At 41.7% G+C, this 23889-nt stretch overlaps 1 protein-coding gene across 1 annotated transcript in view; it reads right to left on the reverse strand.

Annotated features, from left to right (window-relative positions):
• Positions 1-457: 457 nt before the first annotated feature.
• Positions 458-23889, reverse strand: part of LOC106590663 (transient receptor potential cation channel subfamily A member 1) — an 83337-nt gene continuing 59905 nt past the window's right edge. The window contains exons 20-28 of the mRNA XM_045710959.1: positions 23545-23704; positions 16537-16626; positions 10568-10737; positions 9128-9257; positions 8265-8447; positions 3376-3444; positions 2999-3100; positions 1605-1705; positions 458-1219 (exon numbers count right to left, since the gene is read on the reverse strand). Coding sequence (XP_045566915.1) covers positions 1018-1219; positions 1605-1705; positions 2999-3100; positions 3376-3444; positions 8265-8447; positions 9128-9257; positions 10568-10737; positions 16537-16626; positions 23545-23704 — 1207 coding nt within the window. The 3' untranslated portion in view covers positions 458-1017. The remainder of the gene's footprint in view (positions 1220-1604; positions 1706-2998; positions 3101-3375; positions 3445-8264; positions 8448-9127; positions 9258-10567; positions 10738-16536; positions 16627-23544; positions 23705-23889) is intronic.

Here is a 23889-nt window from a genome sequence, read left to right on the forward strand (position 1 = left end):
TAATCCTAACCTTCTCCTAACCTTAGCACTTACCCTAACCTTATCCTAACCCTTATCCTAACCTTAGCACTTGCCCTAACCCTTATCCTAACCCTAACCTTATCCTAACCCTAACCTAACCTTAGCACTTTCCCTAACCTTATCCTAACCCTAACCCCAACCCTAACCCTTATCCTAACCTCAACCCAACCCTTACCTTTACCCTTAGCTTAACCCTAACTGAAACCTTAGCAAGCAGTTGCATATCAACCGATAGTTAGTTGATAGTTTGACCATCTGTAGAGCATCAGTTGGGACTATCCAGACCATCTGTAGAGCATCAGTTGGGACTATCCAGACCATCTGTAGAGCATCAGTTGGGACTATCCAGACCATCTGTAGATCATCAGTTGGGACTATCCAGATAAAGTGGGACCAATAGTTCCATTGTTATTTCCCGCCACATATAGAGTATGAGTACGATTTGACACTTTTTATTAGTTCCATGCAAAATATAACCATTCAGTTACAGCAGGTTTCAAATGGGTTAAAATATAAAAGATATACACTAATTCCAATATTGTTTTACTCATATGCAACCACACACTATTTCAAGTTATTTCAATCTCATGGAATAACCCACTATTTCAAAATTATGTAGATTTTATGTAATAATTATTACATGCATACAAGCATACAGTAGGTATGAAGTCAGAGAGACAAATATGGCATTTGCCATGAGAGAGGGAGAGATTGAGAGAGAGAGATTGAGAGAGAGAGATTGAGATAGAGAAAACAACAGAATGGCTTAATAACATTCTGAATAATAAATGGGAAATCAACAATCAAAGTGCGTCGGCATTAGTATCCCTACTGATAGCTCATTCATGCTAATCAAGACATTTGAAATCAGTTAAATGATTGTGTATCTACAGATGACATTCTACAGTATTTTAAATGTGCTATAATAATATGTCTTAATTGCGGTAATATCTTTAGTTGTCGTATAGTTGATGGTCACCAGTTAAGGTGAAGTACTCAAACGTTCTTGCGCTTGATGGCCTTCATCAGCGGGATCCACTTAGAGCCCTTGGCTTGACCCCAGTTTGACCTCTGCCTGTAACCTTTGACCTCTGTGGGCCCGTCATGTTCGTCTGCCTCCGATGTGATCTCCATCTTCTGGATCATCAGCTTCATCAGGTCGTGCTGCTTCTCCAGCACACTGGATATCTCCTTCAGTCTGTATGGGATTATATAGAGATATACACACTGAATATCTCCTTCAGGCTGTATGGGATTATATAGAAATAGAAACACTGGATATCTCCTTCAGTCTGTATGGGATTATATAGAAATATACACACAGGATATCTCCTTCAGTCTGTATAGGATTATATAGAAATAGAAACACTGGATATCTCCTTCAGTCTATAACATAGAAATACTGGATATCTCCTTCAGTCTGGAAGACAAGGCCACTAGAGGCTACTCACACACCATACAACCCCTAGCCCTCCTTTACACACCATACAACCCCTAGCCCTCCTTTACACACCATACAACCCCTAGCCCTCCTTTACACACCATACAACCCACAACATCCCTTTCGGATCTATACGTGTCACCTTTGCTTCTGTTTGCGTAGTTCAGCTTCGACAGAGGTTGAATTTGATGAGTTGGTCAATAGATGAGTACGCACTTCGTTGGCTTCTCCCTGACTCCACAACTGCAGTATATAGAGACCATTTGAACAAACAACAGGTTACAAGGGAATACTGCACAGCTCTTTAATTATTTAGCATATAGATAGAGATTCTCTAAGGACATCATATATGTTGAATATACAGTCAAAAGTTTGGACACACCTACTCATTGAATGATTTTTTTTTTCTTTATTTTTTACTATTTTCAACATTGTAGAATAATAGTGAAGACATCAAAACTATGAAATTACACATATGGAATCATGTAGTAACCAAAAACGTGTTAAACAAATCAAAATATATATTTGAGATTCTTCAAACTAGACATCCTTTGCCTTGATGACAGCTTTGCACACTCTTTGCATTCTCACAACCAGCTTCATGAGAAATGCTTGAAGGAGTTCCCACATATGCTGTTGGCTGATGTGTTGGTATTCAGGCCAAAGGGTTCAATTTTGGTTTCATCAGATCAGAGAATCTTGTTTCTCATGGTCAGAGAGTCCTTTAGGTGCCTTTTTACAAACTCCAAGCGGGCTGTCGTGTGCCTTTTTCTGAGGAGTGGTTTCCGTCTGGCCACTCTAACATAAAGGCCTGATTGGTGGATTGCTACAGAGATGGTTGTCCTTCTGGAAGGTTCTCTCATCTCCACAGAGGAACTCTAGAGCTCTGTCAGAGTGACCATCTAGTTTTTAGTCACCTCCCTGACCAAGGCCCTTCTCCCTAGATTGCTCAGTTTGGCCGGACAGCCAGCTCTAGGAAGAGTCTTGGTGGTTCCAAATTTCTTCCATTTAAGAATGATGGAGACCACTGTGTTCTTGGCGACCCTTCCCCAGATCTGTGCATCAACACATGTCTGTTTTTTGCTTTGCCGTTATGGGTGTATTGTGTGTAGATTGCTGTTGAATGACATCAATAGACACCTACATACGGCTAGCCTGTAACTCTACTGTAAGAGATTCTGCTATTCATTTATTTATTTTTCTCTTTTTCTTTTTTGTTTTGCCTCCGCTTTTGAACGCTTTCGATGTTTTGTACACTCAGTGTTGTAATCTACATTGATCGTCCTCCGTTCTCTATGTCGTTTGTTATTGAAGACCTCAATAGAGAAGACATCAATCTACACCAGTCACCAATAACTCTACTTTTCAATTTAGGTGTCGTTTTCCCTCCAGTGAATGTGACTCTGAGCACTAGGGCTACGTTTAAACAGTGTCTCTGAATAGGAGAACTGATCTACTAGAGTATTAGTTTCGTCTTGTAGATTTGAATCCTACTATGAGATGCTTTACGAATCCAGGACCAGGCACCATACCTACCTTGGAGCACTTGCGGTTGGGATAGATGGTGATGGATGATTGGTCCACTCTCTTCAACAACCAGTATGGCATCTTCTCCTCCAGATTGGTGTGGAGTTCAATCTGACATAGAAATACATCAATGCCTTCAGTCATCAATATCCGCAAGGGATTTTGTCATTTTGAGTATTTGGAGAAAGGTTAAGCTATATTTTGGTATACTCGTACAGTATGATGAAGAAGTGATGTTGACCCAATCAGAACACATTTTACAATGACACTAAAGCAAGTACCCATTAGCTATTCAAAATGTGTAAAAATTCCTCAAAACATCCTAACATAAGCAATAAAATATCAAAAATCTTATCAAGTGGATTGATTGTTATCCAGCTACACACCTGCATGGCTATTCTCTTCAGAGCGGCACTTCTCTGTACCTCAGCGATGTCACCGACAGCCAATCCAATCTGTAGTACACACAAAGGGACACCAATAGGAACCATCAATATTTGTGGTTGGCAGCTATCCATTGACAATTAGCATTGACCTCCCGTAGTCTTTTTTCCTTGCGAAAAGTGGGGCTGTCATCAATAGTCTGAAGCGGTTTCCTCTCCATCTTCCATTCATCAATAAAAAGAGACAAGGAAAGATCTAAGTAAAGGAGACCAGAGAGGAAGCCACTTTAGACTGTTGAGATTAATCCCTTAGATCAATGGTGTCAAACTCATTAATCTGCCAAAATGAAGACAAAATTACATACAGACATTATTCAGCCTGGTCTCATTGACTAGGCATAACATATTAAATGTAGGGGGATACCTAGTCAGTTGTACAACTGAATGCACTCAACTAAAATGTGTCTTCCGCATTTAACCACACCCCTCTAACCACACACTATGCTGGCCTTTTATGCAGAGTTGCAAAGAAAAAAGCCATATCTCAGACTGGCCAATAAAAATAAATTATTAAGATGGGCAAAACAACACAGACACTGGACAGAGGAACTCTGTCTAGAAGGCCAGCATCCCGGAGTCGCCTCTTCACTGTTGACGTTGAGGCTGGTGTTTTGCGGGTACTATTTAATGAAGCTGCCAGTTGAGGACTTGTGAGGCGTCTGTTTCTCAAGCTAGACACTAATGTACTTGTCCTCTTGCTGAGTTGTGCACCGGGGCCTCCCACTCCTCTTTCTATTCCTGTTAGAGCCATTTTGCGCTGTTCTGAGAAGGGAGAAGTACACAGCATTGTACGAGATCTTCAGTTTCTTGACAATTTCTCACGTGGAATAGCCTATATTTCTCAGAAAAATAATAGTCTGACAAGTTTCAGAAGAAAGTTATTTTTTTGTGGACATTTTGAGCATGTAATCGAACCCACAAATGCTGATGCTCCAGATACTCAACTAGTCTAAAGAAGGCCAGTTTTATTGCTTCTTTAATCAGAACAACACAGTTTTCAGCTGTGCTAACATAATTGCAAAAGGGTTTTCTAATGATCAATTAGCCTTTTAAAATGATAAACTTGGATTAGCTAATACAACGTGCCGTTGGAACACAGGAGTGATGGTTGCTGATAATGGGCCTCTGTACGCCTATGTAGATATTCCATTAGAAATCTGCTGTTTCCAGCTACAATAGTAATTTACAACATTAACAATGAATACACTGTATTTCTGATCAGTTTGATGTTATTTTAAAAACAAGGACATTTCTAAGTGACCCCTAACTTTTAAACGGTGGTGTATACTGAACAAAAATAAACATGTTGGATCCCATGTTTCCTGAGCTGAAATAAAATATCCCAGAAATGTTCCATATGCACAAAAAGCTTATTTGGCAGTAATTACAGCTGTCTTTCGGGGTAAGTCTCTAATAGTTTTCCACACCTGGATTGTGCAACATTTGCCCATTATTCTTTTTATTTTTTTATTATTCAAGCTCTGTCAGTTGAATACATCAACTGTATTCTTGGTTAGCAACTCCAGTGTAGATTTAGGCCTTGTGTTTTAGGTTATTGTCCTGCTTGAAAGGTGAATTCATCTCCCAGTGTCTGGTGGAAAGCAGACTGAAACAAGTTTTCCTCTAGAATTTCGCCTGTTCTTAGCTACATTCTGTTTACACTTTATCCTGAAATAACTGCCCAGTCCTTATCAATTATAACCAAACCCATAACATGATGCAGCCACCACTATGCTTGTAAAATATGGAGAGTGTGTCACGTCTACTCCACCTCCTCCCCTCCGGCGTTCCACGTTGCCGTTATACTAACCAACGGTCCATCGTTACGCACACCTGCACGTCATCATCAGACACACCTGGACTCCATTCTTACCTCCTCTATATCCGGCACTCCCTTAGGTTATTTGCCCAGTCAGTATTGTTTATGAGTTTCTTGTCTATACGCTACTCGTGTTTGTTATATTGTTCGATGTTCCATTTGTTATTAAACTCACCACCTGCACTTGCTTTTCGATTCCCAGCGTATACGCTAGAGTGATACTCAGTGATGTGTTAGCCCCAAAATATAACACTTTGTGTTCAGGACCAAAAGTTAAAAAAAATTGGCATATTTTTGCAGTATTACGTTAGCCTGTTGGAAAAGGATGGAATAAAAAAATTATTCTGTACAGGCTTCCTTCTTTTCACTCTGTCAATTAGGTTAGTATTGTGGAGTAACTACAATGTTGTTGATCCATCCTCAGGTTTCTCCCATCACAACCATTCAACTCTGTAACTGTTTTAAAGTCTCCATTGGCCTCATGGTTTCCTTCTTCTCCGGCAACTGAGTTAGGAAGGACGCCTATATCTTTTTAGAGACTAAGTGCATTTATACACCATCCAAAGGGATATTCAATGTCAGCTTTTTTTTTTTACCCATCTACCCATAGGTGCCCTTCTTTGCGAGGCATTATAAAACCTCCCTGGTCTTTGTGGTTGAATCTGTGCTGAAAATTCACTGCTTGACTGAGGGACCTTACAGATAATTGTATGTGTGGGGTACAGCGATAAGGTAGTCATTCCAAAATCATATTAAACACTATTATTACGCACAGACAGAGTCCATGCAACTTCTAATGTGACTTTTTATGCACATTTTTATTCCTGAATTTATTTAGACTTGCCATAAAAAAAGGGGTGAATACATGTTGACATGTATTCAACCTTTCGCTTATCATTTTAAATTAATACAAAAAAAATGTGTCAAATGTAACAGTTTAACTTCTGTCCCTTTCCTCACCCCAACCTGGGCTTGAACCAGGGACCCTCTGCACACATCAATAACTGACACCCCACGAAGCATCGTTACCCATCGCGCCACAAAAACCACGGCCCTTGCAGAGCAAGGGGAACAACTACTCCAGGTCTCAGAGCGAGTGACGCCACCCGATTGAAACGCTATTAGCGCGCACCACCGCTAACTAACTAGCCATTTCACATCGGTTACACAAACATAATTCCACTTTGACATTATGGAGGTATTGTGTGTAGGCCAGTGGAAAGAAAATCTCAACGTAATCCATTTTAAATTCAGGCTGTAACACAACACAATGTGGAAAAAGTAAAGGGGTGTGAATAATTACTGAAGACACTGTATCTACTGATTGGATAGGTCCATCTGAGCCACAGCTTAGTATCTACTGATTGGATAGGTCCATCTGAGCCACAGCTTAGTATCTACTGATTGGATAGGTCCATCTGAGCCACAGCTTAATATCTACTGATTGGATAGGTCCATCTGAGCCACAGCTTAATATCTACTGATTGGATAGGTCCATCTGAGCCACAGACTTAATCCCATCCTTTAACTTTTATTTTTGGTTGAGTTGGAGACGTGTATTGTATTTTCAAAAGTTATTGAATTGTGTTTGGTTGTTAAATGAAACCAAATGTCAACATTAAATAATAGTTATCTTTTGCTTGGATAGTTCCATTTGTGCCACTGACTTCTGGCTTAAATTCCAGTTTGTCTACAAATTAATAATTTATATTTTGGATTCAACTCTATCTCAAACACAAATCTAAGTTAAAGAATCAGTAAATCAAATCAAATGACCTTTACATGATTTGATTTAGTCCTATTGTTTAACTTTGTAGACAAACTGGAATTAAAGTCAGACTACTGTAATTTATAGTCAGACTACTGTAATTCAAAGATGGAACTACCCAAGCAGAAGATACACCTCCTTCAAATGTTGATATTTGGTAATTCAGTTCCCCGACTTTAAATATCATTATATTAGAAATCAACCAGAGATGGAAACCCTATTTTATAGTTAATTTGTTGGTTGAATTCTGGGTTAAATTTAAACAATAACTGTTTATGGTTTTGCAAATTCTATTTTAACCAATATAACATCAGTGATGATATACGAGTGATAAAGTATGGTCACATTTCATTTGCTCTGTTAAACCTACCATTTGGAATGACTATGATAGCAACAGTGAGTCTATTTCGTTTTTAAAATGGAGATCTCTCAACAATCAAGTAGTCAATGACAAATACCATGTCTATGCAGGGATGGACTTGGACACCATGGATAGGACACCAAAGGGTAGCTGTAGATCAGCGATGGGCAACTTTTGATGGCCCGCGGATCAATTTCCAAAGTTTAAAAAAAAGTTACAAAATTACTCAAGTCAGGGTCTCAACTTAACTGTTGCTAGGTAGAATAGTAGAATACACAAGGTGAAATTTCAACATGAGGTTGTGCATCATTAGTTTTTCTCTTGTTATGTCAGTCACTGACAGTCACTCAATTAGACAACATTTGTTTTATATTGGTACATTTGTAGATTGGTAAATCGGCCACATATTTAAACTTGGTCGAATTACCGACTGGGGGCCCCCATTGATTTTGTGAGTCACTTTCAGATATCATACTAAAAACAGAAAACATTTCTCTTCCTTAATGGCAACGTGTAGAATTGCAGGAAATATTCTGTAAAACTCCACATTGGCAAAGGAGTAAAATTGCTTCTCTCCGCCCCATGGCAAAATGTGTAGATTAGCAGGAAATTAACTCTTAAAAAGGTAAATTGGATGAGGTTTTTAGTGCAGGCCGGGACATCAATCATTTATTTAACTAGGCAGGTCGGTTAAGAACAAATTCTTATTTACAATGACGGCCTACACCGCCCAAACCGGGACCAATTGTGCGCCGCCCTATGGGACTCCCAATCACGGCCGGTTGTGATACAGCCTGGATTTGAACCAGGGTGTCTGTAGTGACACCTTAGACTGCTGCACCACTGGGGATTCCCAGACACTGGGTCATCATGGAGATGCTTACCATCATGTTCATCAGCAGGATCGGCATGAAGATAATAAACAAAACCAACATGTAGAAAGTGATGAAGGGAAATGGAAATTTGTTGTGTAGGTATATGTCCAGAAAATTGCTTTGGTAATTCAGTTCCCCGACCATCATCACAAAGATCTGGATCAATGACAAATCCAGTCGCTCAAACTCTTCCTAAAAAGACAAAACGAGAGAAGAAAAAAAAAAACAGTTTAGCTTAAAACAGAACATAACAGAGGGAAGACAGAACGCGACTGAGGGAAAGCTGGGACCGAGAGATAGAAAATGTTTTTCAATCTCAAGGCCATCAGACTGTTAAACAGCCATCACTAACTCAGAGAGGCTGCTGTTGCCTACATTGAGACCCAAACACTGGCCACTTTAATAAATGGATCACTAGTCACTTTATACAATGCCACTTTAAATAATGCCACTTTATTAATAACGTTTACATATCTTACATTACTCATATCATATGTATATACTGTATTTTATACCATCAATTGCACCTTGCCGATGTATCCATGTATTTATATGTACATATTCTCATTCACCCATTTAGATTTGTGTGTATAAGGTAGTTGTTGGGGAATTGTTAGATATTACTGCACTGTCGTAACTAGAAGCACAAGCATTTCACTACATTTGCATTAACATCTGCTAACCATGTGTACGTCACCAATAAAATGTGTTTTGATTTGATTAGATTTGACTTTAAACAGATTTTAGTTCCATCTCCTTTCCATCTCATATACCTTCATTGATTTGAGGAAATTACAAATTACCTATGTAGGACTTATACAAAACAATGTGTTGTTTAAAGTGAGACCACTGTTTCTAATGTCTCTTGTCACCTGGTTGAGCATGAGGGCATGGAAGACCAAGGCAAAAGCCAGCATCAGAAAGAAGAATAGCAGTAGGATTTTAAACAACGTCCTTGCAATCTCCCGAAACATCACCACGTAGATCCCAAAGTGCTCAAACCTGGAAAGACAAAACACAATGCCCATAATTACCAACATGGACCCATGAGTACCAACGCGGACCCATGAGTACCAACGCGGACCCATGAGTACCAACGCGGACCCATGAGTACCAACGCGGAGTCATGAGTACCAACGCGGACCCATGAGTACCAACACGGACCCATGAGTACCAACATGGACCCATGAGTACCGACATGTGAAGTTCATTTGACCCTATCAAATTGGGTGTCCAATGAAAGCTAAGAGTCTATATTTCGGGGAAATAAAAGCATAGATACATTTTTCAACTATTTTCTATGTGAAAAATGAGGCGTAATTAATGGCTTTGATTTCTGGTACAACAAATGGAAAGGGGGTCTTAGAAAACATGTACTAGAAAAGGTCTTAACCCTTGTGGTGTTCGAGTCTTTGGTACCCATTTTCAATGTTTACTAAAAGAAAAAGGATACAATTAGTACTTTTTTCAACCTGAGACTCATTGGCCTTGGCCCATTTTCTGTGAAGAACGTGTAAAATAAACACATTTTCATTGAGTGTACACTGTACACCCCCCTACACGTTTATATTACATATGTGGTCTTCGGGTCCACTGGACCCGAGGGTAATAAAAGTGTGGAAAAGTGTGTGTGTAGGTGAAAACAAATAAAACATTGAACTCAACTATACTGAACTCTACTGCGCTGTGCTGTACTGAACTGTACTCTACTGTACTCTACTATACTGTACTCTACTATACTGTGATGTCTAAACTTGTGAAAGATTGACGTCTTTGATTGGTTTATATTTGGTCCGGTCCGAACCAACCAAATTTGGTGTTATTTGGTATATCTACCTCGGGTATACCTATCCAGGATAAATCACTGTGAAGAGAATGACATTCATAATGATTTATTTCTGTATAGTACAGATAAGGGACCGATGATGTAACTGTGAAGAGAATGACATTCATAATGATTTATTTCTGTGTAGTACAGATAAGGGACCGATGATGTAACTCCAATGCTGTAATTCCTATATCGGTGTAAATCCACTTCACTTACTTTAGATCAATAACCAAAATAGATTTGTACAATGTCAAGGTGTAATGTCATAGCTATAAGTAGTTGCTGTGCATAGAGTTGTATGGTTTGTTAAACTTTGGAACCAATTGTTTTTGTTGGATCTCAGCGTATTTCCGTTACCATGGAATGTTAACCAAGCACGAACAATCATCAGAAAATTAACAATCTCTAAATGACAGTAAACACACTTTCTTATCTCTCTAGACAGAGACGAATGGGCTACATTGTTTGGACAGTTGATAAATACCTTTGGAGATAGAGGAGGAAGTTAACCCATGACATGATTATGGCCAGTGCCCCAGCCTGCCAGTGCCAGGACCCCTCAGCGTTGAAGAACAGGGCGATAACGAAGAGAAGAGAGAAGATGATTGAGTACCAGTCCTGAATGTTAGAGATGTCCTTCAGGTAGCTCAAACGCTATTGAGGGAAAACAAGAGAATGTTATTTACATTAGGCCGGGACTAGAACTCAGAGCCTCAGCAGCCAGAGAATGTTATTTACATTAGGATGGAACTAGAACGCAGAGCCTCAGCAACCAGAGAATGTTATTTACATTAGGATGGAACTAGAACTCAGAGCCTCAGCAACCAATTGACTTCAATGCGTGAGTTACAACACTTTCTTTGAGTGTTTCTCAAATTAGGATTTTGCCTTTAAATTCAAATTATGTATCTTACTGAAAACACCTTTCACTGCCTTTGAATTACATAACTCAGTTACATGTTCTGACTAAGTCGCTCTGGATGAGAGCGTCTGCTATATTACAAAAATGTAAATGTGACCTAGTAGATCCAGCTGCAGAACGATATTCCAACATTTCAAACAGATTTCTGTAAAAATGCCCCATTACAGAATGCTTCTCGTCCCTACCAAGGTTGGTTGTGTCATGATTCATCATGATGAGTGATGGTCTGCATGTCCTCCACCTGCTCATACTGTGTGAAGGTTTCATCACGCTACACCTACAATACCAGTCAAAAGGTTGGGCACACCTACTCATTCAAGGGTTTTTCCTTATTTTTTTTACTATTTTCTACATTATAGAATAATAGTGAATACATCACAACTATGAAATAAGATATGGAATAGTGCAGTAACAAAGAAATTGTTAAACAAATCAAAATATATTTATATTTGAGATTCTTCAAAATAGCTTCCCTTTGCCTAGATGACAGCATTCTCTCAACCGGCTTCACCTGGAATGCTTTTTGAAGGAGTTCCCAGATATGCTGACCACTTTTTGGCTGCTTTTCCTTCAATCTGCGTCCAACTCATCCCAAATCATCTCAATTGGGTTGAGGTTGGGGGATTGTGGAAGCCAGGTCATCTGATGCAGCATTCCAACACTCTCCTTCTTGGTCAAATAGCCCTTACACAGCCTGGAGATGTGTTGGGTCATTGTCCTGTGGAAAAACAAATTATAGTTCCACTAAGCGCAAACCAGATGGGATGGCGTATCGCTGCAGAATGCTGTGGTAGCCATGCTGGCTAAGTGTGCCTTGAATTCTAAATAAACCACAGACAGTGTCACCAGCAAAGCACCCCCACACCATCACACCACCTCCATGCTTCACGGTGGGAACCACACATGCGGAGCTCATCCGTTCACCTACTCTGCGTCTCACAAAGACACGGTGGTTGGAACAAAAAATCTCACATTTGGACTCATCAGACCAAAGGAAAGATTTCCACCAGTCTAATGTTCATTGCTCGTGTTTCTTGGCCAAAGCAATTCTCTTCTTATTGGTATCCATTAGTAGTGGTTTCTTTGCAGCAATTTGACCATGAAGGCCTGATTCATGCAGTCGAGATGTGTCTGTTATTTGAACTGTGAAACATTTATTTGGGTTGCTATTTCTGAGGCTGGTAACTCTAATAAACATGTCCTCTGCTGCAGAGGTAATTCTATGTCTTCCTTTCCTGTCACAGTCCTCATGAGAGCCAGTTTCATCCTAGCGCTTGATGTATTTTTGCGCCTGCACTTGAAGAAACTCTTGAAGTTCTTGAAATTTTCCAGATTGACTGACCTTCATTTCTTAAAGTAATAATGTACTGTCATTTATCGTTGCTTATTTGAGCTGTTCTTGCCATAATATGGACTTGGTCTTTTTCCAAATAGGGCTATATTCTGTATACCCCCCTACCTTGTCACAACCCCAGAAGAGGACTGGCCACTCCACGGAGACTGGTTCATCTCTAGGTTTCTTCATCTTGTCAGATGTTTTAATACCTTGGGAGTATCCTAAAGCAACGATTCTCAGCTGGTGAGTCACGACCCAAATTTGGGTCAAGGAAGGTTTTGAATGGGTCTGGTGTGTCTGATGTGGCAAACCTCTTCAAAGTTAGGAGCATTTGTCACAAATTAAGTGGGAAACTGTCACCAAAGTCAGCCCAGAATGAAAGTTATTTCGAACATGACAGTACCTGTGTGTTTGTTTCGCTGTCCTGGTCCACCCAGGCCGCAGGTAAGGTCAAGGATAGCAGGGTTCGGTACACAAATCTGGTTCTCGGTAGGTCCAGGTCTAAACGCCAACAGGTAAGTCCAAAACAGTCCAGCTCGTACACGGTAAATCCAGCCAATGTAGATTGTCTCTTTCTCTATGGTTCATAGATCCTTCCCGCCCTCTCTCTCTGTTCCTGGTTTTTCTTGACCTTTTATCTGTGGGTCGGCTCCACCTTCTGAGGGTTCCCCTTGCTTCTGGGAATTGTAGTTTTGGCAGTCGGCCATTTTGTGATCTGTAGTTCTGATCGGGGTGGCCATTTTAGTGATCGGGCAGAGCCCGTTTATTAGTTCTGCCCTCACATATCTGCCATTTATCACTCGACCCCCTTCTTTGCCACACTGAGTTAAAAAATATATATATTATTTAAAAAATAAATAAATATGATTTCATGAGAAAAAAAAAATCTAAATACTTCAACTAGGTAGAAAGTGTGTAGAAATGTTAATTATCGTTCAAAATATATATAATTTGATCTCTTCAATCACAGTATTTTAAATACAGAGCTTTTAGCAGTTCTATTTTGGTTGATTTTGTGTCTCAAGCCAGTGAGTTTAATAACATTCTTCATCAAGAATATTGGAAACATTTAGATATTGACAATGAAAGAGGTGGGAATGCTGTTCCCTTGTCATATAATTGCAACATTTACTATCAATATAGCATTAAAAATATTTTTTTTGAGATGCGAATATTGGATTGCGAATGAGACAACCTGTTTTAATTTGGGTCGCAAGGCAAAACCAGTTGTGAACCACTGTCCTAAAGTCAGGCTGTCTCCACGTTTCCTAAAGCCAGGCAGTCTCCACGTATCCTAAAGCCAGGCTGTCTCCACGTATCCTAAAGAGAGGCTGTCTCCACGTATCCTAAAGCCAGGCTGTCTCCACGTTTCCTAAAGCCAGGCTGTCTCCACGTATCCTAAAGCCAGGCTGTCTCCACGTGCCAGGCTGTCTCCACGTATCCTAAAGCCAGGCTGTCTCCACGTGCCAGGCTGTCTCCACGTATCCTAAAGCCAGGCTGTCTCCACGTATCCTAAAGCCAGGCTGTCTCCACGTTTCCTAAAGCCAGGCTGTCTCCACGTGCCAGGCTGTCTCCACGTATCCTAAAGCCAAGCTGTCTCCACGTATCCTAAAGCCAGGCTGTCTCCACGTGCCAGGCTGTCTCCACGTATCCTAAAGAGAGGCTGTCTCCACGTATCCTAAAGCCAGGCTGTCTCCACGTATCTTAAAGCCAGGCTGTCTCTCCTATATATATATATATATATATATTGCTCAAAAAAATAAAGGGAACACTTAAACAACACATCCTAGATCTGAATGAAAGAAATAATGTTATTAAATACTTTTTTCTTTACATAGTTGAATGTGCTGACAACAAAATCACACAAAAATAATCAATGGAAATCCAATTGATCAACCCATGGAGGTCTGGATTTGGAGTCACACTCAAAATTAAAGTGGAAAACCACACTACAGGCTGATCCAACTTTGATGTAATGTCCTTAAAACAAGTCAAAATGAGGCTCAGTAGTGTGTGTGGCCTCCACGTGCCTGTATGACCTCCCTACAACGCCTGGGCATGCTCCTGATGAGGTGGCGGATGGTCTCCTGAGGGATCTCCTCCCAGACCTGGACTAAAGCATCCGCCAACTCCTGGACAGTCTGTGGTGCAACGTGGCGTTGGTGAATGGAGCGAGACATGATGTCCCAGATGTGCTCAATTGGATTCAGGTCTGGGGAACGGGCGGGCCTGTCCATAGCATCAATGCCTTCCTCATGCAGGAACTGCTGACACACTCCAGCCACGTGAGGTCTAGCATTGTCTTGCATTAGTAGGAACCCAGGGCCAACCGCACCAGCATATGGTCTCACAAGGGGTCTGAGGATCTCATCTCGGTACCTAATGGCAGTCAGGCTACCTCGGGCTGTGCGGCCCCCCAAAGAAATGCCACCCCACACCATGACTGACCCACCGCCAAACCGGTCATGCTGGAGGATGTTGCAGGCAGCAGAACATTCTCCACGGCGTCTCCAGACTCTGTCACGTCTGTCACATGCTCAGTGTGAACCTGCTTTCATCTGTGAAGAGCGCAGGGCACAGTGGTGAATTTGCCAATCTTGGTGTTCTCTGGCAAATGCCAAACGTCCTGCACGGTGTTGGGCTGTAAGCACAACCCCCACCTGTGGACGTCGGGCCCTCATACCACCCTCATGGAGTCTGTTTCTGACCGTTTGAGCAGACACATGCACATTTGTGGCCTGCTGGAGGTCATTTTGCAGGGCTCTGGCAGTGCTTCTCCTGCTCCTCCTTGCACAAAGGCGGAGGTAGCGGTCCTGCTGCTGGGTTGTTGCCCTCCAACGGCCTCCTCCACGTCTCCTGATGTACTGGCCTGTCTCCTGGTAGCGCCTCCATGCTCTGGACACTACGCTGACAGACACAGCAAACCTTCTTGCCACAGCTCGCATTGATGTGCCATCCTGTATGAGCTGCACTACCTGAGCCACTTGTGTGGGTTGTAGACTCCGTCTCATGCTACCACTAGAGTGAAAGCACCGCCAGCATTCAAAAGTGACCAAAACATAAGCCAGGAAGCATAGGAACTGAGAAGTGGTCTGTGGTCCCCACCTGCAGAACCGCTCCTTTATTGGGGGTGTCTTGCTAATTGCCTATAATTTCCACCTGTTGTCTATTCCATTTGCACAACAGCATGTGAAATTTATTGTCAATCAGTGTTGCTTCCTAAGTGGACAGTTTGATTTCACAGAAGTGTGATTGACTTGGAGTTACATTGTGTTGTTTAAGTGTTCCCTTTATTTTTTTGAGCAGTGTGTTTATATATATATATATATATATATATATATATATATATATATATATATATATATATATAGCTCACAGATCACTGCACCTGTACATAGCCATCTATAAACAGCCCAATCAACTACCTCTTCCCCTACAGTATTTATTTATTTATTTTGCTCCTTTTTGCACCCCATTATTTCTATTTCTTCCACTACAAATCTACCATTCCAGTGTTTTACTTGCTATATTGCATTTACTTTGCCACCATGGCCTTTTTGCCTTTACCTCCCTTATCGCACCTCATTTGCTCACATTGTATATAGACTTATTGTTCTCCTGTATTATTGACTGTATGTTTGTTTTACTCCATGTGTAACTCTGTGTTGTTGTATGTTGTCGAACTGCTTTGCTTTATCTTGGCCAGGTCGCAGTTGTAAATGCCTACCTGGTTATTAAATAAAGGTGAAATAAAAAATAAATAAAAGATCCTAAAGCCAGGCTGTGTCCATACTGTATGTCACATAGCATGTATTACATATATCCATAAAACACCTCGGCACTATTCACCTCCCAGGAAGTGTAGAATAAATCGGCACCAGATAATTTCAGTACAGCTCGACTTTAGAACCCTCCCAAGGTATGAATACGTCCGACAAAGATTGATTCCAGTTTGAAATGTCCTCCTAAGTTTAAAACTTCAGTAAACTGATTCTAGATCAGTATCTGGAGCAACATTGTCCTAATCTGGTATAGTAATGCACATGTAAGGCTCTGACTTTTTGGAAGGTAAACTGATCCTAGATCAGTGCTTAGAGCAACATTGTCCTACTCCGGTATATTCATTTGCGATGTGATGTTAGGATTTTGGGAACGTAAGCTGATTCTAGATCAGTATCTGGAGCTGTTACAGTACCTGGTGGTACATCTGCATCACTTCCTTCCCCATGGAGTAGATGTTCATGACTAGCACCATCACCATGCAACTGGACAGGAAGGAGTTTTGCTGTGGGGCAAAGGTAAAAAATAAAAATAAAAAAAAAGGTTAGGGTTCGATTCAGATTGTGGATGTTGCTTCATCAAAAGGTAATGTATGTTCAACCAACAGATTGTGGATGTTGCTCCATCAAAAGGTAATGTATGTTCAACCAACAGATTGTGGATGTTGCTCCATCAAAAGGTAATGTATGTTCAACCAACAGATTGTGGATGTTGCTCCATCAAAAGGTAATGTATGTTCAACCAACAGATTGTGAATGTTGCTCCATCAAAAGGTAATGTATGTTCAACCAACAGATTGTGGATGTTGCTCCATCAAAAGGTAATGTATGTTCAACCAACAGATTGTGAATGTTGCTCCATCAAAAGGTAATGTATGTTCAACCAACAGATTGTGAATGTTGCTCCATCAAAAGGTAATGTATGTTCAACCAACAGATTGTGAATGTTGCTCCATCAAAAGGTAATGTATGTTCAACCAACAGATTGTGGATGTTGCTCCATCAAAAGGTAATGTATGTTCAACCAACAGATTGTGGATGTTGCTCCATCAAAAGGTAATGTATGTTCAACCAACAGATTGTGGATATTGCTCCATCAAAAGGTAATGTATGTTCAACCAACAGATTGTGGATGTTGCTCCATCAAAAGGTAATGTATGTTCAACCAACAGATTGTGGATGTTGCTCCATCAAAAGGTAATGTATGTTCAACCAACAGATTGTGAATGTTGCTCCATCAAAAGGTAATGTATGTTCAACCAACAGATTGTGGATGTTGCTCCATCAAAAGGTAATGTATGTTCAACCAACAGATTGTGGATATTGCTCCATCAAAAGGTAATGTATGTTCAACCAACAGATTGTGGATGTTGCTCCATCAAAAGGTAATGTATGTTCAACCAACAGATTGTGGATATTGCTCCATCAAAAGGTAATGTATGTTCAACCAACAGATTGTGGATGTTGCTCCATCAAAAGGTAATGTATGTTCAACCAACAGATTGTGGATATTGCTCCATCAAAAGGTAATGTATGTTCAACCAACAGATTGTGGATGTTGCTCCATCAAAAGGTAATGTATGTTCAACCAACAGATTGTGAATGGCATCGGATGGCGATACACTTAGCCAATACTTACTTGTATGCCTTTCTCTAACCCGAACCCTTACTGAAACTATACCTAACCCCATTTTCTTAACCTAACCTTTATCCCTAAACCTAACCTAACCTTCACCATAACCTTAATTAACCTAACCCATATCCCTAAGCCTAACCTAACCTAACCTTCACCATAAACTTAACCTAACCCTGATCCCTAAACCTAACCTAACCTTCACCATAAACTTAACCTAACCCTTATCCCTAATCCTAACCTAACCTAAACTTCACCATAAACTTAACCTAACCCTGATCCCTAAACCTAACCTAACCTTCACCATAAACTTAACCTAACCCTTATCCCTAAACCTAACCTAACCTTCACCATAAACTTAACCTAACCCTGATCCCTAAACCTAACCTAACCTTCACCATAAACTTAACCTAACCCTTATCCCTAAACCTAACCTAACCTAACCTTCACCATAAACTTAACCTAACCCTGATCCCTAAACCTAACCTAACCTTCACCATAAACTTAACCTAACCCATATCCCTAAACCTAATTAATTTCAACCTTTATGCCCTAAACCCTATGGCCCTTTGTTTCTGTTCTGCATGCTGAATGTACACTATCATACAAGATACAGTGTGGTCCAACATTTACCTTGTTAAAGATGAGAAAAAAAGACTAACAAATACATTAGACAAAATCTGAGCTATATTGTATGTTCAACATAATACAATTGCTCAGAGAAATGTTTGTTTAAAAAGTAATTAAAAAAAGAATATTCCAGCACCCTCCCTCTGTAATAGGATCCCCTGTTTACAGTATTCCAGCACCCTCCCTCTGTAATAGGATCCCCTGTTTACAGTATTCCAGCACCCTCCCTCTGTAATAGGATCCCCTGTTTACAGTATTCCAGCACCCTCCCTCTGTAATAGGATCCCCTGTTTACAGTATTCCAGCACCCTCCCTCTGTAATAGGATCCCCTGTTTACAGTATTCCAGCACCCTCCCTCTGTAATAGGATCCCCTGTTTACAGTATTCCAGCACCCTCCCTCTGTAATAGGATCCCCTGTTTACAGTATTCCAGCACCCTCCCTCTGTAATAGGATCCCCTGTTTACAATATTCCAGCACCCTCCCTCTGTAATAGGATCCCCTGTTTACAGTATTCCAGCACCCTCCCTCTGTAATAGGATCCCCTGTTTACAGTATTCCAGCACCCTCCCTCTGTAATAGGATCCCCTGTTTACAATATTCCAGCACCCTCCCTCTGTAATAGGATCCCCTGTTTACAGTATTCCAGCACCCTCCCTCTGTAATAGGATCCCCTGTTTACAATATTCCAGCACCCTCCCTCTGTAATAGGATCCCCTGTTTACAGTATTCCAGCACCCTCCCTCTGTAATAGGATCCCCTGTTTACAGTATTCCAGCACCCTCCCTCTGTAATAGGATCCCCTGTTTACAATATTCCAGCACCCTCCCTCTGTAATAGGATCCCCTGTTTACAATATTCCAGCACCCTCCCTCTGTAATAGGATCCCCTGTTTACAGTATTCCAGCACCCTCCCTCTGTAATAGGATCCCCTGTTTACAGTATTCCAGCACCCTCCCTCTGTAATAGGATCCCCTGTTTACAGTATTCCAGCACCCTCCCTCTGTAATAGGATCCCCTGTTTACAGTATTCCAGCACCCTCCCTCTGTAATAGGATCCCCTGTTTACAGTATTCCAGCACCCTCCCTCTGTAATAGGATCCCCTGTTTACAATATTCCAGCACCCTCCCTCTGTAATAGGATCCCCTGTTTACAATATTCCAGCACCCTCCCTCTGTAATAGGATCCCCTGTTTACAATATTCCAGCACCACAGTAGGGTTGAGGTATGGCTATTTTGCTTCCACTGCTAATATCTGCAGAGCAGCACCCTCTGCAGAGCAGCACCCTCTGCAGAGCAGCACCCTCTGCAGAGCAGCACCCTCTGCAGAGCACCTTCCAGTACGAGGGTCATGATTCATTATTTCCAGTTCATAATGAAAGAGAGGTGTGATGAATCATTTTTAGTTCATCATTTAAAAAAAAAAGATTCATGATGAGTTTTAAAAAAGGCTTCAAAAAATGTATACTATGACATTTCCGACTTGATTTACCCCAATAAAAAATGTATCAACCCATACAAAAAAATACTACTATAGCCCAGAGAAACCCATTGAATAACACATTCATCAAGGCCAAAAAAGACAATCAAAAAATAATTCATAATAAACAATGTTTTTGTCATGTCCTGACCAGTAAAGGGGTCTATTTGTTATTGTAGTTTGGTCAGGACGTGGCAGAGGGTATTTGTTGTACATGTTTTTGGTTGTGTGTTTATATAGAGGGTTATTTTGTGTAGAGTGTTTCTGGGTTTAGTGGTGTATCTATGTAGAAAGGGTATTTGATTTAAGTGGTTCGGGGTTATTTAGATATGTATTTATGTAAGATGGGGTGTTTGATTTAGGTGTTCCGGGTTGTTAGGTATGTTCTTGTGTTTGTATTTCTAAGGGGCTGGTCTAGTGTTGTATTTCTGTGTTGGCCTGGTGTGACTCTCAATCAGGAACAGCTGTACATCGTTGTTGCTGATTGAGAGTCATACTTAGGTCGCCTGTTTTCACCTGTTAGTTTGTGGGAGATTGTGCTGTGTATAGCTTTGTGCCTTACCGGCCTGTTATTCGGCGGTGTGTTGTTGTGTACGTGTTTGTTTTGGGTTTTTCCTTCTTTGTCCGTAATAAAAGAAGATGAGTGTACATATTCCCGCTGCGTTTTGGTCTTTACCCTACGACACCCGTGACAGTTTTGAAGTGTCTGTCCTATATCTAGGACATCCAATATGAGAAAGATCAGGAAATATATATTTTCCTTCTTTTTTTTTTTACACATTTTAAACCCTTTTTTTGGGGTAGGCACAAAACTACAATACTTCTTTTTATTTTTTAAAGAAGGTACCAGTTACCTTCAGACGAGTCCTGTGACACTTGTTGGGGTCGTAAAGAAAAACCAGAGAACACCATCGTGTTCATCAGAGTCTCCCCTTTCCATAGATTAGTAATAGTTTTGTAGGTCAAACCATTTGGACGCTGGACACGTTTTCGTGAGGTGGATTGAGACGCATCAATTGCAAAATTAACTGATGTATCTCTCTAGCTTAATAATATATTATATATAGATAAATAATGATAGATAGATAGATATATAGATAGATAATGTTGTTAAACATCATGAAATATATATTGAGGGGAAAAAAAATTAGACAGTAGCCTAGAATTAGCAAAGTAGAATTCAATTGAATGAACATAACCTTTATTTCAATTGGATTAAAATATAAAGGCCTATAAATGGATTTCTATTTTGCAGTCATCTCGGGTTTTCATATGAAGAATAGTTTTAATTCTTCGCTTTTGTTTTTGCAACAATTGAAAAGACATTGGGGACTTCGTATTTGTAGTCAACTTTGTTCTGAGGTTATCGGCGGTCACAGAGAGACGCATAAACCTATTGATTATGTGTTTAGCCACGCCGAAAGGGTGCCTTCAGGAAGGATTCACAACCCTCGACTTTTACAAAGTTTTGTCTCAGCGGGTGTGAATATACTTATGTATATGAGATATTTCTGTATTTCAGGTTAATTTCTAAGAACATGTTTGCACTTTGTCATTATGGAGTATTGTGTTTTAGATGGGTGAGAATAGTTCAGGCTGTAACACAACAAAATGTGGAAAAAGTCGAGGGTTGTGAATACTTTCTGAAGGCTCGGTAGGTAGCTGTTCTACGAGTTGTCGTAGGAAGTCAGTACATAACAAGCGTTTTCAAGTGTAACTTTAGTAACAATGGGTTTGGGAAACAGCTCGGCTACTAAAGATATCATAATATGGTTCTAGCTATGATCTTAATGCCAACAGGGCTCTGGGAAACGAGGCCCTGGCCAAAAAGGCTCTGGGAAACGAGGCCCTGGCCAACAAGGCTCTGGGAAACGAGGCCCTGGCCAATAAGGCTCTGGGAAACGAGGCCCTGGGAAACGAGGCCCTGGCCAATAAGGCCCTGGGAAACGAGGCCCTGGGAAACGAGGCCCTGGCCAATAAGGCCCTGGGAAACGAGGCCCTGGCCAACAAGGCTCTGGGAAACGAGGCTCTGGGAAACGAGGCCCTGGCCAATAAGGACCTGGCCAACAAGGCTCTGGGAAATGAGGACCTGGCCAACAAGGCTCTGGGAAACGAGGCCCTGGGAAATGAGGCCCTGGGAAATGAGGCCCTGGGAAACGAGGCCCTGGGAAATGAGGCCCTGGGAAATGAGGCCCTGGGAAACGAGGCCCTGGCCAACAAGGCTCTGGGAAACGAGGCCCTGGGAAATGAGGCCCTGGGAAACGAGGCCCTGGCCAACAAGGCTCTGGGAAATGAGGCCCTGGCCAACAAGGCTCTGGGAAATGAGGACCTGGCCAACAAGGCTCTGGGAAACGAGGCCCTGGGAAATGAGGCCCTGGGAAATGAGGCCCTGGGAAACGAGGCCCTGGCCAACAAGGCTCTGGGAAACGAGGCCCTGGGAAACGAGGCCCTGGCCAACAAGGCTCTGGGAAACGAGGCCCTGGCCAATAAGGACCTGGCCAACAAGGCTCTGGGAAATGAGGACCTGGCCAACAAGGCTCTGGGAAACGAGGCCCTGGGAAATGAGGCCCTGGGAAATGAGGCCCTGGGAAACGAGGCCCTGGCCAACAAGGCTCTGGGAAACGAGGCCCTGGGAAACGAGGCCCTGGCCAACAAGGCTCTGGGAAACGAGGCCCTGGCCAATAAGGACCTGGCCAACAAGGCTCTGGGAAACGAGGCCCTGGGAAACGAGGCCCTGGCCAATAAGGACCTGGCCAACGAGGCTCTGGGAAACGAGGCCTGGCCAACAAGGACCTGGGAAATGAGGCCCTGGCCAATAAGGACCTGGCCAACAGGCTCTGGGAAACGAGGCTCTGGGAACGAGGCCCTGGCCAATAAGGCCACATTAATAATAGTTTTCTCCTCCTACTGGACCGGGGAGTGAGGAGTGAACACATTATCTCTGCCATGACATCACCTAGAGTGTATCCCAAATAGTACCCTATTCCCTTTACAGTGCACTACTTTAGACCAGAGCCCTATGCCACCCTATATAGTGCACTACTTTAGACCAGAGCCCTATGGAACCCTATTCCCTATATAGTACACTACTTTAGACCAGGGCCCTATGGCACCCTATTCCCTATGTAGTGCACTACTTTAGACCAGGCCCCTATGGGCCCTATATGGGAAGCTGGTGCCATTTGGGAGGTAGCCCCTTATAGTGTGTCCTGTGAGAGCTCTGGGTGTCATGCCTCTTCTACCTAGAGACAGTTGTCATGTGTTTTATGAATTGACTCAATAACCTGCAACCTTGACTATGTTGGCACCTGTCTTTCTATAGCAGTGTTTCTCAAACTCGGCCCTCAGAACCTTAAGGTGCAAACGTTTATTTTGATGTATTTTTTTGTTGTTGTTGCCCTGGCACTACACAGCATAATGAAATATTCAACGCTGATGATGATGTTGATGATTTGAATCCCCCAGGACAGAGAGGGAAATGGTGTTCTATAGTAGTGTGTTGTTCATATGCTACCGAATGAAAAATCCCCCTTCATGAAACTGTTTGCCCACTAAACCTGTACATCCTAACAGTCATATGTTATTTTTATTCCATCTTGTGTTATTCACTAGCCTAACGCCCCCCCCTCAAACCTGCCGTTTGATAGCCATGCAGCGGGTATTAGCGTACAGTATTATACCTCTCTGAAGGAAATGGGCACCATGGTGACAGCCGTGGTGTTGTCAGGGCCGGTGTAGTCCAGGCTGGGTCTCAGGCTCACTATGAGGTGGGTGAGAGGAAGCAGACCCAGCAGGTATACAAACAGGTTCAGAAGGTGAGCAACGCTCCCGTAGGCCACCCTGGAGTTAGGAAATAGAAGAATCGATGAACAGAAAAAAACCTGCCCACTGCAAAATAGAGTGTAAAATAACCTCCATCACTCTGAAACAGGGAAAGAAAATTCAAGTATTTTTTTTGCAAATTTTTAGAAAGTTTCAGGAAATTTTGCAACTGTACTATAATTTCTGACCACTTCATAGAAGAC

This window comes from Salmo salar, chromosome ssa29, assembly GCF_905237065.1.
Source record: "Salmo salar chromosome ssa29, Ssal_v3.1, whole genome shotgun sequence".
Taxonomy (NCBI): Eukaryota; Metazoa; Chordata; class Actinopteri; order Salmoniformes; family Salmonidae; genus Salmo; species Salmo salar.